This window comes from Macaca fascicularis, chromosome 1 (genome assembly GCF_037993035.2).
Source record: "Macaca fascicularis isolate 582-1 chromosome 1, T2T-MFA8v1.1".
NCBI classification, from domain to species: domain Eukaryota; kingdom Metazoa; phylum Chordata; class Mammalia; order Primates; family Cercopithecidae; genus Macaca; species Macaca fascicularis.
Window position 1 is genome coordinate 119357080 of NC_088375.1, and position 17065 is coordinate 119374144.

General features: G+C 36.6%; 1 protein-coding gene and 1 pseudogene across 1 annotated transcript; one reads left to right on the forward strand and one right to left on the reverse strand.

Moving 5' to 3' along the window:
• Nucleotides 1–587: 587 nt before the first annotated feature.
• TSHB (thyroid stimulating hormone subunit beta) lies at nt 588–5082 on the reverse strand. Its single transcript, XM_005542231.3, has 3 exons — nt 5046–5082; nt 1365–1527; nt 588–917 (listed from the first exon to the last, which is right to left on the reverse strand). Exons 2-3 carry the CDS (start codon nt 1524–1526, stop codon nt 663–665), a joined length of 417 nt encoding a protein of 138 aa, XP_005542288.2. The 5' UTR covers nt 1527; nt 5046–5082; the 3' UTR covers nt 588–662.
• Nucleotides 5083–16081: 10999 nt separating this feature from the next.
• LOC102135988 (prohibitin 1 pseudogene) lies at nt 16082–16710 on the forward strand (annotated as a pseudogene).
• The last annotated feature ends 355 nt before the right edge of the window (nt 16711–17065 follow it).

Genomic DNA, 17065 nt, shown 5'->3' on the forward strand with positions numbered 1-17065 from the left:
GTTGTGGGCACCTATAGTCCCAGCTACTCGGGAGGCTGAGGCAGGAGAATGGCGTGAACCCAGGAGGCGGAGCTTGCAGTGAGCCGAGATTGCACCACTGCACTCCAGCCTGGGCAACAGAGCAAGATTCCATCTCCCCATCTCCCCTACTCCAAAAAAAAAAAAAAAAAATTTATCCAGTGCATTTGAATGACCAGGAATAAAGCACTACATTGTAGATTCCACATGCTCCTTACTCCCCACCTCCATGCCAGCCCTGCTTCTAGCCTTCTGAAGTTCTGACACCATGTGTTCCTTCAGCTTTTGATCACATTACTCTTCATAACTCTGTAGTCATCCCACATTCACTTTCTATATCACAGAAACCTCCTGGCCCTCTGTTAGGAGAGACTGCTCAAGGCAAGTTTTTTGGCATATCATATCCCTGTTCTCCATTTTACATCCACTCTGCTCTTTCACGTGAAAACCATCCTTCGACTGAGCCCAAAAGGCCCATTCATTCAACTTTTCTTCTAAAACCACTTAAGCTCTCTAACGCCTGTGTAGGTATGGGTATGGATTAAATAATTCTCAAAATGAACATAAGATATTGTGAAACATAATATTTTTGTTAGCTTTATTTCAGGCAAGCACATTTAACCAAATTGCAAATTATATCACTATTAGACAGAAAATCCTACCAGATAAGACTTCTGAGGTTTGGTACAGTAGTTTGTCTTGATGGCCTCATGTATACAGTCGCTATAGTCAGTATTGCACTTGCCACACTTACAGCTTAAAGCAACAGGATAGGAAAAATAGGGAGCAACATGGAGTGGGCATCCTGGTATTTCTACAGTCCTGTAGATGAAGTCTCTATATGTGCAAACATCCTGGGACAGAGCATATTTGGGAAGAAACAGTTTGCCATTGATATCCTGAGGAAAGAACAGAAAAGAGAACATAATGTGACAGGACTTTAGGAAACATATAGAAATAGAAACATAAAAATAAATTCACTTATATTCCTTCATCACAAATACAACTGGGAAAGAATTCTTTAGCCCCATTCTCCAATACCAACTTAACCAAGCTGAATTCTACAGAGATAAAAGTGACACCCTCCTCTCTTTTATCATTGATCATGGGAACAAGATAAGATTTAAGTAAATCTGGGACATAAAACTGTTATAAAATTATCTGCATCCATTGTGCTGAGTAGATTCACATAATATTGTAACCTGTGTACTCTGCTTCTAAGGAGTCAATAACCATTAGATTTGGGAAACAAGGCTGTGATTTATTTCATTTCCTTTCTGTATAGGAACGGACTTCTTAAAGCCTTATATAATTTACAGCCAAAAGAAGTAACATGAACTACATACCCGTGTCATACAATATCCAGCACAGATGGTGGTGTTGATGGTTAGGCAATAAGCACACTCTCTCCTTTCGATGTGCATTGTATACTCAGTTGGAATACAAAAAGACATCGCTTGTCCACATGCAAGGCCAAAAAGCACGGACATCAGAAAGACAGCCGTCATGCTAAATCAAAGACAAAATTAAAGAACCTGTTGGTTAAAATCAGAAAGGGCAAATAAGCCAAGAAAAAGTATAACCAAACCTCAATACCATCCCAATGCATATAATCATGCTTATAATTCTACCATTTGGTCAAGGAAGATGCCAGAAAGATAAAGTCCAAAAAAGGTCAGCTAAAATTACTACTGGTGTTAAGGGGCTAACTCAGAAATCTAGGAACCCCCTGATCCCACTTCCAAACCCTTAGGATATCCCTTTAAGTTTGAAATATGTACAGTTGGAACAAATAAAAGATTATTTTACACAGAAAGAGGTATGTAATTTGCTCTCAAAAAGATTAACAGGCAAAAAAGAAAAAAAAAGATTGACACAATTAGAAGAATACAATCAAGGATGACAGCTCCATTATGGGTTAGCCAGGAATATTACATAATTTTTGGATGCATGGAAGAAAATAGAGGATCCACAGTGCCTCAGGCAGAAACAGAACATGCATCTCAATAGAGCTTGCGTGATGAAGAACTTGTTCAATATCAATTGGATATTATCAATATGTATTGATTGGATATAGTTATATTTATATGATATATTGGATATATCATATCAATATGACATTGATATGATATATCCAATATATCATATAAATATATCAATGATATTGATATCATTATACCTCTGGATAATGTTATGACATAATTATTTTAGTTCTACTACTGAGGAAGGGTAATTAAATTTCAGACTTTTGGATGTAAGTTGATCACCTTGAAGATTTAAGAAGTTTTTTTTTAATCTTACAAATATTGTACAGCTAGCTAGATGTGTCTGGATTTTTTTCATTCTCAAGTATCATTGTCAGTAAAGAAAATATACACCTTAATGGAGTATTATTGTTGTCTATGAACATAAACTTGTTTGCTTGTTCTATTAAATAAATTATAATTTACAAAATATTTTGTTCAATAATCAGAAGTACCAAGATTTCCCCAAATCTGTCAGTTATACCTAAACAGCATCTTTAAGCTATATACACTAAAATCTATGTTAACTGAAACCTCATAGGTTCAGCCTCAGTTAACCAGGATTTTTTTTTTATGAGAAACCATGAAAACTACAATACACAGGTTACCAGGGATTTATTTTAAATGTCAGATTCCAGAGATTAGTGGCCATTTCAATCAACCTTCTATTCCTAGAATGAGAATTGCAGATAAATTAGATAAACACATATTGAGCATCTGAACCAGGCACTGACAGACACAAATGGAAAAGATACGGTCCTTTACCTAAAGGGGTGACTGTCCAGTGGAGGAGCTAATATGAACACAAATAATAATAATACAGATTGTTCTAGTGCTCTGAAAAAGTCCAGATTATGACTTTAAGACCTACAATTATCAAAGATTTATGTTTACTATACTTCTTATTACACAAGAAAGTAACCCATTTTAGGAAGACTTAACTTTTAAAGGTTAAAATAACAGGGATTTTTCTCACAAATTCTTTTAAATGAAATGTTGCATATCCAAACATTCTATGGAGGGTTTTTTTTTTGGTATTTGAGTTAAGGAGCAAAAAGCATACAAATTCCTTACTCATGGAACCTGGCTTCCTCAAGCGCTTCTCAAATGTCAGCTCCCTCTATGGTTCAGAGTTGGTCCCAGTATTTTAGAGATACAGACCTTGAGGATCCTCTGTAGGAGCTTAACGTTACTAACTGCTAAATTATGTAAAATGCCTACCCATCATGGTCATTATCGTTCTGGCTTGTTTAGACAGCCAGCTACTGAGTTTTTTCTGTAGGAAACAATTAACTTCACATATTTTACCTTTTAGCTCTATGATTCTGTATAAAATCGATGTGGTGACCTGGTGATGAAAATATTGGTCTAAAAATTAAGAAACAGAATTCTTCCATAAATCTATGAGAACTTGACTAAAATGTATAATCTGTTTGGGAGTTATTTCCCCATCTGCAAAACAGAAAGTGACAAGTACACCCAACCCTTTTTAAAATGTAGGATGAAAATTTGTTTTGGTTTGGTAGGATGAAAATTGTCATACTTACTATGGATACTCTATATTTTTTTAAGTTTCTCCTATAAATGTAGAACTCTAAAGTAACAAAAGTAGAAAATGAAAGTGCTGAATTACCAGCCACAGTAGCTGTACAACTTCATGGGCATAAAGAAAGCAAGAACTGTGCCTTTTCCTTTACTTCTTTATTGCAAATAGTAAAACTTCACCCACAGAATCTTTCTGGGCCTCAACTTTCTCATCTATAAAAGGAAGGCTTAGAACCAGAAGATGATCATGAAAATCTTCGCAGCACAAATAGTCTGTAATTCTATATGATAAATTAGTGTCAGATCTGATTGATTGATTAAGAGTTAGTGATCTAAATTCTACTTCAGGATTTAATTGCAGTTGTGTGCAACTGAGTAATTTAATGTCTTTGTGCCTTCATTTTTCCATATGTCCGTTCCTAAAGTCATAAAAAGAATAAAACAATACACGTGAAACGCTTGGCACTCTATATAAGAAAGATCATATAGCTATATAGCACTGTACAAATCAGCGTTAGTTAATCCCTTCCTCTGTGATACGCCACAATTTCTTCTTCATCGTCATCTGGGTTCTCATCTTTGCCACTTAATCATCTGAAATCATCATAAATAATTTGTTGGGTACCTAAACATAGAAGGCATGGTTTCAGGCAGGGCCTAAATAATGAGATGCCTTCTTCAGATGCATGACCATATATGTCCCTACTTTCAACATATTTTCTTATTCCAAGATATGTTCTTTCCTTTGCCCCTTTCCTCTCTTTTTTCCTCTTATTTTTGCTCCCAATGCTTCATTCTTAATAAACACTTTCCTCTCTGCTCTGCCAATTTCCTTCATTAATTTTTACACTCCAAATCCCTTACTATGAAAAGAACTAATTGCCCATCCTATGAATAATCCTGGAACTTCATTAAAGCAGCATATTTTTCTAGAAAGCAAAATGTGCTATACAGCAGGTGTGTGTGTGTTGAACACTATCAAAGGTGGTTTAACTGTTAAATAACTAAAAAGAACTTATAATACAGAGCACATTACCCCTGCAGGTACTCAAAAATGAATTTGCTCTAACATTTCCAGAAGCATATTTTCATAAAAGATGACCATTAGTACAGGAATTGAGAGGATTTAATACACAGATCATTAAACTGACAACAATATTTAAATCAAAATGAAAACAGAAGAAAGCCATGAATATCAAATATCCTTCATTAGGGAACTAACCAGTTGCTTCTCTTTCTTTAAGTCAATGAATTTTTTCCTTAGCCTTATGTATGTAGTTCACTCACCTTCATCTACTGCTAAACAATTTGGAGCAATAATTTAAAATATTAGAGCCTATTGAAGCAAATTATCTTTCAGCATTTTCCACTTTCTAAAAAATGGTAAAATGGTGAAAATGAAAAAAAATAGCTTAAGAACATTTCATTTCACAGAGCCTTCTTACTATAGACACCTACCTTACTTTGCATTGGTGAGCAGATGCTGTGATGACCCAAACTAAAAGCTCTTGGTTCATTTTATACCCTTCAGGATAATCCCCTCTGATCTTCCTGTTTATATAATTGCATTTGATTTACTGCTTTTTTATCTGAAAAGCATCTATTGAAAATTCATATTGAACTCCAAATAAAATGTATTTAGACAAACAAGCTCACAATATCTTTCCCTGGAAGCTGACATTATTGAAGCATGCATTTTCCTCTCTCCTGTTTCAAAATAAATTACCTTTTAAATTTATTCTTTATTAATATTTATTTATTAATATTAATAAAAGATAGATACAGAATGGGAAAAGCCAAATTCAAAAAACACTCTAACATCATCTAAGTAAGTCTTGGGAATAAAAATTTATTTGGGGCTTGAGTGCTTCAAGTTTTACCTAAATGTTCATGTAAAGATATATAAAATTATTCCTCATCTAAAAATTTTGTTTAGAACAAAATGTGTAGTTCAAAATATTTTGGGGGAGATTTTAAGATATTAAGTAAAATTTACACGTGTGAAAGAATGACTGTCTGAGGAACATGGCCACATCTGACAGGATGTCAAGCTGACCTGAGATAAAATTTTGGCCCTGCCATTTGCTTGCTGTATGACATTGGCATGCTTGACCGCTTTAGTTTCTATGAAAAGGTAATATCACTTCTGTAACAATTTTTGGTGTTGAGCATTTTTTCATATGCTTGTTGGCCATGTACATATCTTCTTTTGAAAAGTGTCTGTTTATGTCTTTTGCCCACTTTTTAACAGGGTTCTTCAGTTTTTGCTTATACATTTGTTTAAGCTTCTTATGGATTCTGGGTATTAGACCTTTGTCAGATGCATAGTTTGCAAATATTTTCTCCCATTCTATAGGTTGTGTGTTTATTCTGTTGATAGTTTCTTTTGCTGTTATACCAGGTAACAAAAGTACACGATCCTAGAGAGATGGGAAGCAGACAGGGAGAAACAGACTGGAGAAAGTTTCTGGGCCATAATGCAGAAGCTCTTTAGTTAAAGCTCTTTAGTTAAAAAAAAAAAGGTCAATTTTTGTTTTTGTTGAAGTTGCATTTGTCATCTTTGTCATGAAATCTTTGCCCGGTCCTACATCTGGAATGGTATTTCCGAGGTTATCCTCCAGAGTTTTTAGTTTTAGGTTTTACATTTAAGGCTTTAATCCATGTTGAGTTGATTTTTCTATACAGTGTAGGGAAGGGATCCAGTTTCAATCTTCTGCATATGGCTAGCCAGTTATCTCAGCACCATTTATTGAATAGGGAATCCTTTCCCCATTGCTTGTTTTTGTCAGTTTAATTGAGCAAAGAACGATTGTTGAATCAGGCAGCCCTCAGAATCAGAAGAGATTCACAGAACTCTGCTCCTCAATGTGGGCAGACAGCATTTATGAACAGAAAGTAGAAATAAGATACTGAAACAGCTTGATTTCATTATGGATCAGCACTTGCCTTACTTGGACAAAGTCTGATCAGCTGGCTGCCTATAATTGATTGAAGCTCAGCTGCTGTGATGAGCTGAAACTCAGCTGTTTGTTACCAAAGTATATTCCTAAGTTAGGCTTTCAGTTAGTTTACATACTAAGTTAGGTTGCAGTTCATTATGTAGGAACTCACAACACAGAGGTATCCTCAGGCCATATTTCCTTTAACAGATATATACCGAGAAATGGCCATGCCAGGGGCTCCAAAGTCTTGGGAATGTGAGCTACTATGTAATAAGATAATTTTGAAAACAGGGAAACTGGAAATGAGGGTGCCAATCTAATTTCAGACAAGATGCTAACACAAGAGTATGATAAATGGAAGAATATTAGATATGTGTTTCTAATGGAATGAGTGCCTCCTTTGTATATAAAGCATTGATTCAGGAGCTCATTTTCTAGTGGATTTATATACCTATCCCTGGGAGATATATATATGTATGTGTGTGTGTACATATGTAATGGGCAACTATAAAAACACTTGGCCTGTTACTAGAAGAACTATAATAAATATCATGCATTTGGGTAGTGATTTTCTTGCTAAAGAGGCCTTAATGTATATGATCTCATACTGTTAAAAGAATCCAGGCATATTGAATTTGTGCTTCTGATTCCGGTTTACTTTCTCACCCAAAATAATTACAAAACAGTACAAAATATATAAAATAATGTCTCTATACATATTGGACATCAGGAAACAAAAGTACGTGATCTGAGAGACATAGGAAACAAACAGGAAGAAACTGCCTGGAGAAAGTTTCTGAGCCATAGGGCAGGAAAGGTTACCAAGGCAGAGGCCAGAAGCATCACCAAATTGAAGAGATAGACCTGGGAGTCCATGGATCCCCAAGGCAGACAGAGTTCACAAGAAAGACATTATCAAAAACGAAAACCAGAAACTAATAACCCTCATGAAATGAACATAGATACAAAAATTCTTCACAAAATTTAGCAAAACAAAATAAACAATACATAAAAAGAATAATACATCATGGTCAAAGTGGAATTTATTTCAGGAATGCAAGTTTAGTTTGCATTCAATTAAGAAAATTCACCACACTAACAGACTAAAAAATGAAAGGCTTACAATGATGTCAATGGAAACACACACAACCACATACACAAAAGCATTTGACAAAATCCAACATACATTCCTGAAAAAATTTTCAGGAAACTTGGAATAGAAGAAAACTTCCTAACTTAATAAAAGGCATCAGCAAAAATTTATGATTAATATCATACTTAATATTGAAAGACAAAATACTTTTCCTCTAACATCAGGAAAAAGGCAAAAATGTCTGCTTTTGCATCTTCTATTAAACACTGTACTGTATGTGCAATGTTAATGCAATAAGCCAAAGGAAAAAAGACATTCAGATGGGAAAGGAAGGAGTAAAATTTTATTCACATATAACATGACCATCTATGTAGAAAATCTTATTGAATCGCTGATTTCAAGATTGTAAAACTATGGTAATTAAGAAAGTGGTGGTAAGACAGATCATTGGAACAAAATATGGTCCAGTAGTAAACCTGCACACATGTGGTCAAATGACTTTCAAGAAAGGTGAAAATCAAATTATGTAGAGAATAAATAGTATTTTCAACAAATGGTGCTAGAACAATTCGTTATCCATATATAAAAATAAATACTTTTTTAAAATAAATAAATAACTTCAATACATAGCTTGCATTATATACAAATGTTAACATGAAATATAAAAACTAAAATTCTAAAACTTCTAGAAGAAAGCACGGAATAAAACGTCTGTTAGGCAAAATTTGGATTAGGCAAAACTTTCTTAGATATAACACCAACAGCATGATCCATTTTCAAAAACAATAAATTGGACTCTGTCAGAATTAAGAATTTCTCTCTTCAAAAGGCATTGTTAAAACAACAAAGACATATCACAAACTGAAAGAAAAGAAACTTGCGAATTATACATAAGATGAAGAACTTGTATACAGAATATATGAAGAACTTGCTATACTCAATTGTAAGAAAAAATTATCCAATTTTTTAAATAAGCAAATGTTTGAATAGACATTTCACAGAATTATATAGATGGGAACTAAACAGATGAAAAATTTTCATCATTAATCTCAGAGATAAGCAAATTAAGACCTCAATGACGTAGCACTACACACTTCTTGGGCTGCCTAAAATTTAAAAATTGGAAATACCAAGGGTTAGCAAGGATGTGGAGCAACTGAAATTTGCATACAATGTTTGATGGAAACATAAAATGGTACAAGTTTGTCAGTTCATAAGTCTCTCAAAAAGTTAAACATACACCTACAATATGACCTAACCATTCCACTCCTAAGTATTTATCTAAGAGAAATAATAGGATATATCCATCCATGAACTTGTACACAAACATTTATAGCATCTTTATTTTTAATAGTCCCAAACTGGAAACAAACTGAATGTCCCTCCACAGGTGATAAACAAATATGTCATACATATGCAATAGAATATTTGCCAGCAATAAATAGGAATAAACTACCGACATAGCAGTGACATTAATATCAATAATTATGTTATAATCTTAACATTATTAACATAGACCAAAACAGAGTACATGCCATATAATTCTGTTTATATAAAATACCAGAAAATACAAATTAATGTAAGACAGAAAGCAGATTAATGATTGCCTGGGGATGAGGAAAGACAAGGAAGGGGAAGAAAGAGGATTTCCAAGGGGCAGAGGAAACATTTAGGAAGTGAAAAATATGTTCATTATCTTGATTGTGATGATGGTTTTACAGGATACACATACGTTAAAACCTACCAAAATATATGCAGGGTTAGGGGTTGAATTATGTACCCCCAAATTTCAAATGTTGAAGTTCTAACCTGTAGTATATCAGAATGTGACCTTATTTGGAAATAAGTTCATTACAAATGAAATTAATTAATATGAAATAACACTGGAGTAAAGTAGGCCACTAGCCAATATGATTGGATATATCCCCTTACAAAAAGAGGAAATTTGGACGCAGACACATGAATAAGGAGAATGCCATGTGAAGAATGAAATTATGTTGCCTCAAACCAAGGACTACCAGAAACTACAATAGAGGCCTGGAATACATCCTAGCTCAGCAGCTTCAGAGGGAACATGGCCCTGCAGACAACTTGATCTTGGACTTCTGGCCTCTAGAGCTGTGAGAAAATAAATCTCTGTTGTTTTAAACCACTCAGTTTATGGTACTGTGTTATGGCAGTCCTAGGAAACTAATATACGCAATTTATTGTATGTCAATTATACCTCAATAAAACTGATAAAAAATATGGTAAGTGGAAATGATCTGTGCCTATTTGTCTAACTTCATGTCATACCCACCTCCCTCCACCTTTTATTTATTATGTCTCTTCGAGCATTCCAAACTTGTTCTTGGAACAGTGCTTTTACATTTGCTATTTGTTTATTATGGAGCAACCTTTCGACAAGTCTTTGAATGGCTTTCTCCTTATCATCTCAGCTTAAAAATTACTTCTTTAGAAAATCCTTCCTTGACCACCAAGTCTAATGCAGCCTACTGCCACTGTCACTTTTTATCCTGTTATCTCATATTTTCTTCATTGCACTCAGCGTTTTCTGATACTATATTTGTTTATATACTTATTCTCTGTCTCTCCCTTTCCAACTAGACTGTAAGCAATTTAAATGGAAGCTTTATTTGTCTTGCTCATCACCATATCTTCAGAATTCAAACCAGCCTCTGCTATATATTAGGTACTCAGTAAATACTGATTACATAAATAAATGGAAACATAGATCCTATTCTGACATTTTGCATCCATGGAGAGGTTACTTAATGCTCTGATGTTCTATAGATAGTTACAGGCACAGTCAGGCTAACATCCAAGTTTCTTGACATTGTTTTCGTTGCATTAAAATTTTAACTCATTTTCAAAGAAAAGCAAACACTCACACTCTTTAGTTAGCCAAACAAAGAAGTGGCATTAAAATATGAATCAGATTTACTGACATTATCCTTTACCCCAAAGATTGGGTACTTTTCTAGCTCCTACTATTCTCTATATCCATACAATTCTAAAATCCTGGTCAATATAGACACTTTTAAAAAAATCGGTTTAGTCATCTTAAGTCTGAGTTATCAGTAAGAATCATATTAAAATGGCCTGCAACATGAAACAAAACCTGTTTGTTTACTTAATTCCTTTCAATGCTTTTTTCCTTAATACAGATAATTGGTAGCAAATAGAGTTCACCCTATTTGCATATTGATCATTTTATTATTTTAAAGCTCTCAAGTGAGAAGACAAAATTGATTTAATATGTATAAAAATTATGTCAATTTGCTTCTCTCTTTTGGTAACAGATTAAAGCCCCTTGTATACCAGATTTACATGAATGTATGCAAGTTCTTTTCTATTTCAAAACATTTTTTTAAATTAAGGTCATCTATAAATGTTAATAGAAATTGCTAATGTCTTCTGTAATAAAATTTGTAGTGTTAAAAAGTCAGATTGGTATCTAATTTTCCTTACCCGTATGTCAAAACTAGTTTCTTTGTCCCTTAGTATAATATCTTTCTTTCTACTTATGTTACTTTATATAACCCCTGGTAATTAGATATTATTTCTCTGGCTGAATAATGTGAGCAGTATTAACCGTACTCACAATAATAGGTGTAGCCACTTCTCAGCAACTAATGAACAATATGCTGTTAATCTCACCCAAAAATTTTTAACTTTTCTTATCTTTTTTAGCACACCTTTTGTTTCTAAAGAAGTTCACAGTATTATTATATGCAAAAATCAATCAAAAATTTAGTTAGCAAATTAATCAGTGGTAGTCACAGAATAATAAATCCATAATGTAGTTAACGTGTCTCATTACATATGTATGAGTTTTCCTAGTGTTTAAAATTATCTTCTATTGGGAACAATGGCTATTCATGGACTCATTAATTCATTTGTTCAACAAATCTATGATATTTCCACCTCATTCCAGACACTGCCCTCAAGAAATCCCTTCTTACCAGTCATCTTCTTCACACAGCTATAAAATAGCAGTCCAGTTGAGCCCCAGACCCATGTATCCAACTCCCTATCTTGTAGGAGTTGTCTTCATCTCCAATTAGATGTTCCACAGGAACTCCAAACTCAGTGAGCACCCTGAATCCCAGGGACTGAGTTACATGCCTCATTCTTATACCAGCATATCACCCCCTGGGCTTACTCCCAAAATAAGGCAGGAGAACAAGACTAAGCCAGCTATTCTAGCCCAAAACATGAACCAGGTTTGGTGAACCTCCCCACAGGTAAAGTAAGTAAAAGAATAAGGAGAGGACCAAAATGTGTTTAGGTAAAGACATTTTGATTTCAAGGAAGTCAGGAGTAGGGAAAAGCTCTTCCCTGCCTGGCACAAGAGGAGGCCTCCCAGTTTCTACTCCAGCACTACCAACAACTGTTCTCATTTGTCAGTGCCCAGACTATTCAGCTTCTCCCCAAAGCCCCACATATTTCTGCTCTCACCCATCAAGGATAAACTGGTATAAGAATTTCTCTTCTACTAAAAACAGTTAGAAAACAGGGCAAAATATATGAAACAATTATTCATAGACTTTTGATAATAGGAACCACAAGGCTGATACTGAAAGAAAGGAAACCAATAAGTTAACCCCTATGATTGTCCTAGATACCTGAAGGCAGTTTCTAGGCTACAGCACAGAGAGGGGCAACCAAACAGAGATGATATTCTTGAGGAATTGTGAAGACACATATAGAAGTTCAGGGAGGCTGAAATGCCTAGAATTTTTAGGACAGAGAAATGAAGAGGAGGGAGCTGCCTAGAAAGAAAATCTGGAGATCTGAAAGGGGTTTTCACTGAGTCTTTGACTGATGACCAATTTGTATATGATCGGGTTGAAACTATGAAGCCAAGGAAAGATCACTGAAAATCAGGAGACTGAACAATTCCTAGAGCTTACTTATATCTAAAAATAGTTTGTGCTTCCATAAGCCAGAGTGGAGAGGTACTATAATACATAATTAGGTAGAGTCCTCAGAAAAGTCATGCTTTAAAAGTGAGGATAAATTAACTCTAGAGTTAAGGCTGCTCTGAACCTTCCTGAACAAAGATAAAAAGCAACTTTCAAAAGGATTGAGCGAATCAAGTAACATGAATGTCTGCCAGAACGAAGTTCAGTATTCCTTTAAAAAATACAACAAAATATAACTCATTTATTAAAATGTAAAATTAACAATGTCTAGCATCCAATAAGAAATAACTAGGCATGCAAAGAAGTGAAAAATGTGACCCATACCAGAAGGAAAATCAATAAATAGAAACAGGCTCAAAATGGCAGAAATAATGAAATTCAGGGACAAGAACCTTAAGAGAGTTTTTACAAACATTTTTAATAAGCTTAAGAATCTAAATGAAAACATGAACATGAGGAAAAGAGAAATAAAAAGTATAATAAAAGACCCAAATGGAACTTCTAGAGATGAAAAATACAGTATCCAAAATGAAAAAAAAAGTCACTGAATGAACTGAAAAACAGAGTGGATAGTTCAGAAGAAAATATCAGTACACTTAAAGACAGAACAATAGAAACCATGGTAGCCAACTTCCAAGATGGTATCAATGATCTTCAATTCCTAGTACTTCTGTCATTGTGTAATACCCACCCAATGTGTAATACCTGGATTTGATATATCTGTGTGATCTTCAGACTGGAGCAAAATTGAAGTTACGCCCTAAAGCTGTCATAAAAGACATTTCCTCTTTCATCTTGCTCAGTTGAATCACTTGCTATGAGGAAAGTCAGCTATCAGGTCACAAAAACACTCAAATGACAGCAACTATGGAGCAGTCCAAATGGCAAAGGACAGAGACCTCCTGCCAACAATCAGAACCAACTTGTCAACAATGTAAGTGAGCCATCTTGGAAGTAGATCTTCGGCCCTTATTAAGTCTTCAAATAACTGCAATCCTGAGACAATATCTTGACTGCAACTTGATGAGGGACACTCCAAGCCAGAACCATTAGCTAAGTCACACCCAAATTCATGATCCACAGAAATCATTTGATGTATATTTATCACTGGTTTAACCTATTAAGTTTTAGAATAATTTTTTGAGCAGCAACAAATACCTAATTCAGAGACTACTTAAAATGAATAGCACAGGGAAAAAAGTTTTTTAAAAAGCCTTAGTGGAATAATATCAAGCAGAATAAAATACATGTAATTGGAGTCCAGAATAAAAGGTGAGAATTAAAGTGGGGACAAAAAAATATTTGAAAAAATGTGGCTAAAATATTTCCAAATTTGATGACTATAAAGCCACAAATCCTAGAAGTTCAATAAAACCCAAGTAAAATAAACATTTAAAAAACTATTCTGCTTTTCTCTTCCATGATGGAAGATTAGATGCTTTTCTAGCATCCTTCACCTACTTGGAAGAAGCAAAACAGTGTTTTGAGATTCACACTGTGATCTTTTATTCAAGAAGGAACCTGAGAATTCGACAGAAAAGCAAAGGACACTTCAGATCTCAGGGAAAAAAAGGTAGGCAGGCAGTCTGCACAGCAACATCTGGCTGAGAAATGAGAGTGAAGCCCCAGTACATGAGAAGCCGAGATGGTGTCTTTCTATGAGTTAGTCCGTTCTCTCATTGCTGTAAAAAAGATGTAGGACTGGGTGATTTATAAAGAAAAGAGGTTTAATTGGTTCATGGTTCTGCAGGCTATACAGGAAGTATAGCAGGTTCTGCTTCAGGGGAGGCCTCAGGAAGCTTCCAATCATGGCAAAAATCAAAAGGTGAGCAAAGTGTCTCACATGGCAGGAGCAGGAGCAAGACAGAGTAAGAGGGGAGATGCTGCATGCTTTTAAACAACTAGATCTTATGAGAACTCACTCACTATCACAAGAACAGTGCTGAAAGGATAACGCTAAACCACTCATGAGAAATACACTCCCATGATCCAACCACATCCCCCCAGGCCCCACCTCCAACACTGGGGACTAGAATTCGACATGAGACTTGGTGGGGCACACGGACCCAAAGCATATCAGTCTACATTCTACCTTTCCACTGGGGAACTGTACCAAAAGCACCTTGTCCCTCCCAAGCCCTGGAGCTAACTGGGGGAAAGGCTTGGATACTGTGAGAAGAAAAGACACTGAGAAATGTCCTAGGCATTTTCTCAAATCTGGGACCCAGTTGGAGGATAGTATTCTCAATCCTGGCTCATCCCAAACTTGGTGGGATAGGGCTACTTAGCAACAGTGCCTGCCGTGAGCATTAGAGAGTCTTGGACTGGAGATTGGAGTCCTGGGTCTGGAGTGAGGGAGGAGCTCCCATAGCCAGAACTGAGGAGCAAGTTTGGAGTGTGCTGCAATTATGGGCACTGGAACTGGGCTCTGCCTCTTCATGGGATCAGAGAAGGAGGAAATTTTCTGGAGAGCTGTGGTTTTGCACAGGTGGTGAAATTTTCAGACATGAACAGCTTTGCAATCTAAAGGCAATCTGCATGCAACTTTACTGAGTGCCCAACCTTGCTCTTTTGGTCAAAACGAGGGATTGAGCACAGCTGGATCTGAGGAGTGAGAGATAAGTGAGTACCACACCCACTCACCTAGTCTGGGAGCTAGTGCCACCCCTCCCTTCCCATGCAAGGAACTTCATGCAGTGGCTGTTTTTCACTCCTTACCTGGGAACATCTCCAGGCATTTGGCAACTGCCCCCTGGGCTCATCAGAGCAGACACTTGCACCCACAATTAGGAAGCCTGAGGGCAGGCTAGGCTAGTCCAGCTCCAACAGCTTCACCCCCACAACTCCCACTGAGGCTGAGCCTAGAATCCCAACCACTGAGCATCCCACAGCCCAGTCCAATGCCTGGGACACTGGAAAACTTCTCCTGGTAAACAAAGATCAAGATAAACCCAATTGCTGCCACCATAGCCGTCTCTTACCTGCAAGTGCCACCTACTGGCCTGGGGGTCAAGTAGCACAACCAAATACAAAATCTTCTGACACAACTGCACAGCAATTGAGAATGAGAGAAGCTTCTTTGGCCCCCACGCCTCCAGCTTCTCAGGAGACCATAAGCCTGTGGTCTCAACTGGTACACAACTACTACAGCTGGCATTTGAGAAACCTACCACACTAAGGTTATCTGTAACCAGTCTTTGCCACTGAACACACTCAGAAGCAAAGCAAAATGGCCCTACTCAACATACCTTATAGTCACAGCTTCAAAGAAAAATTAAAAAGTTCCATCTGTGGCTGGGGAATTCTTGTGGAGGTCAGAGTGGAAGCAGGTGTGAGAAGCTCCAGCACAAGGAAACATGACTGCCACAGTGTTTGAGCTCATTAGCAAGTTTGGCCCACCGTTAGCTGTTGCAGTAGATGTGGCGAACTCTGCCTTATATAATATGGACGCTGGGTGCAGAGTTATTGTCTTTGACCAATTCCATGGAGTACAGAACATTGTGGTAGGGAAAGGAATCACTTTTTCATCCCATGAGTGTAGAAACCAATTACCTTTGACTGCCATCTCAACTATGTAATGTGCCAGTCATCACAGGTAGCAAAGATTTACAGAATGTCAACATCACACTCCACATCTTCTTCTGACCTTTTGCTAGCCACCTTCCTCACATCTATACCAGCACTGGAAAGGACTATGATGAGCATGTGCTGCCATCCATCACTATAGAGATCCTCAAGTCAGTGTTGGCTCACTTTGATGCTGGAGAACTAATCACACAGAGACAACTGGTCTCCAGGCAGGTGAGCAATGACCTTAAGGAGTGAGCAGCCACCTTTGGGCTCATCCTGGACAATATGTCATTGGCATATCAGAGCTTCCAGAATGAGTTCACAGAAGTGGTGAAAGCCAAACAGGTGACTCAGCAGAAAGCAGAGAGGGCCAGATTTGTGGTGGAAAAAGGCTGAGCAGCAGAAAAAGGCAGCCATCATCTCTGCTGAGGGCAACTCCAAAGCAGCCAAGCTGACTGCCAACTCATTGACCACCACAGGGGATGGTTTGATTGAGCTGCACAAGCTGTAAGCCACAGAGGACATCGTGTACCAGCTCTCATGCCCTTGGAACATCACTTACCTGCCAGCAGGCAGTCTGTGCTCCTCTAGTTGCCCCAGTGAGGGTCCACCCTGCCTGCACCTCCATGGGCCAACTGAGTCACAGTCCTGATGATTCTTAACACCACCTTCCTGCTGCCCTGACCCCAGAAATCACAGTGAAATTTCAAGACTGGCTTAAAGTGAAGGAAATAAAAGTAAAATCACTTCGGATCTTAAAAAAAAAAAAAAAAAGTCCTATCCAAATAAAAGTAAATGCAAAAATAAGATATAAGAAATGATTGTTTCTTCAGATGAGAAGAAACAGCATAACAATATTAAAAGTATGAAAAAGTAGGGTGTTATCACACATCCCCCAAAAAATCACACTAACTCTCTAGTAATGGATTCTAACCAAAATGAAAT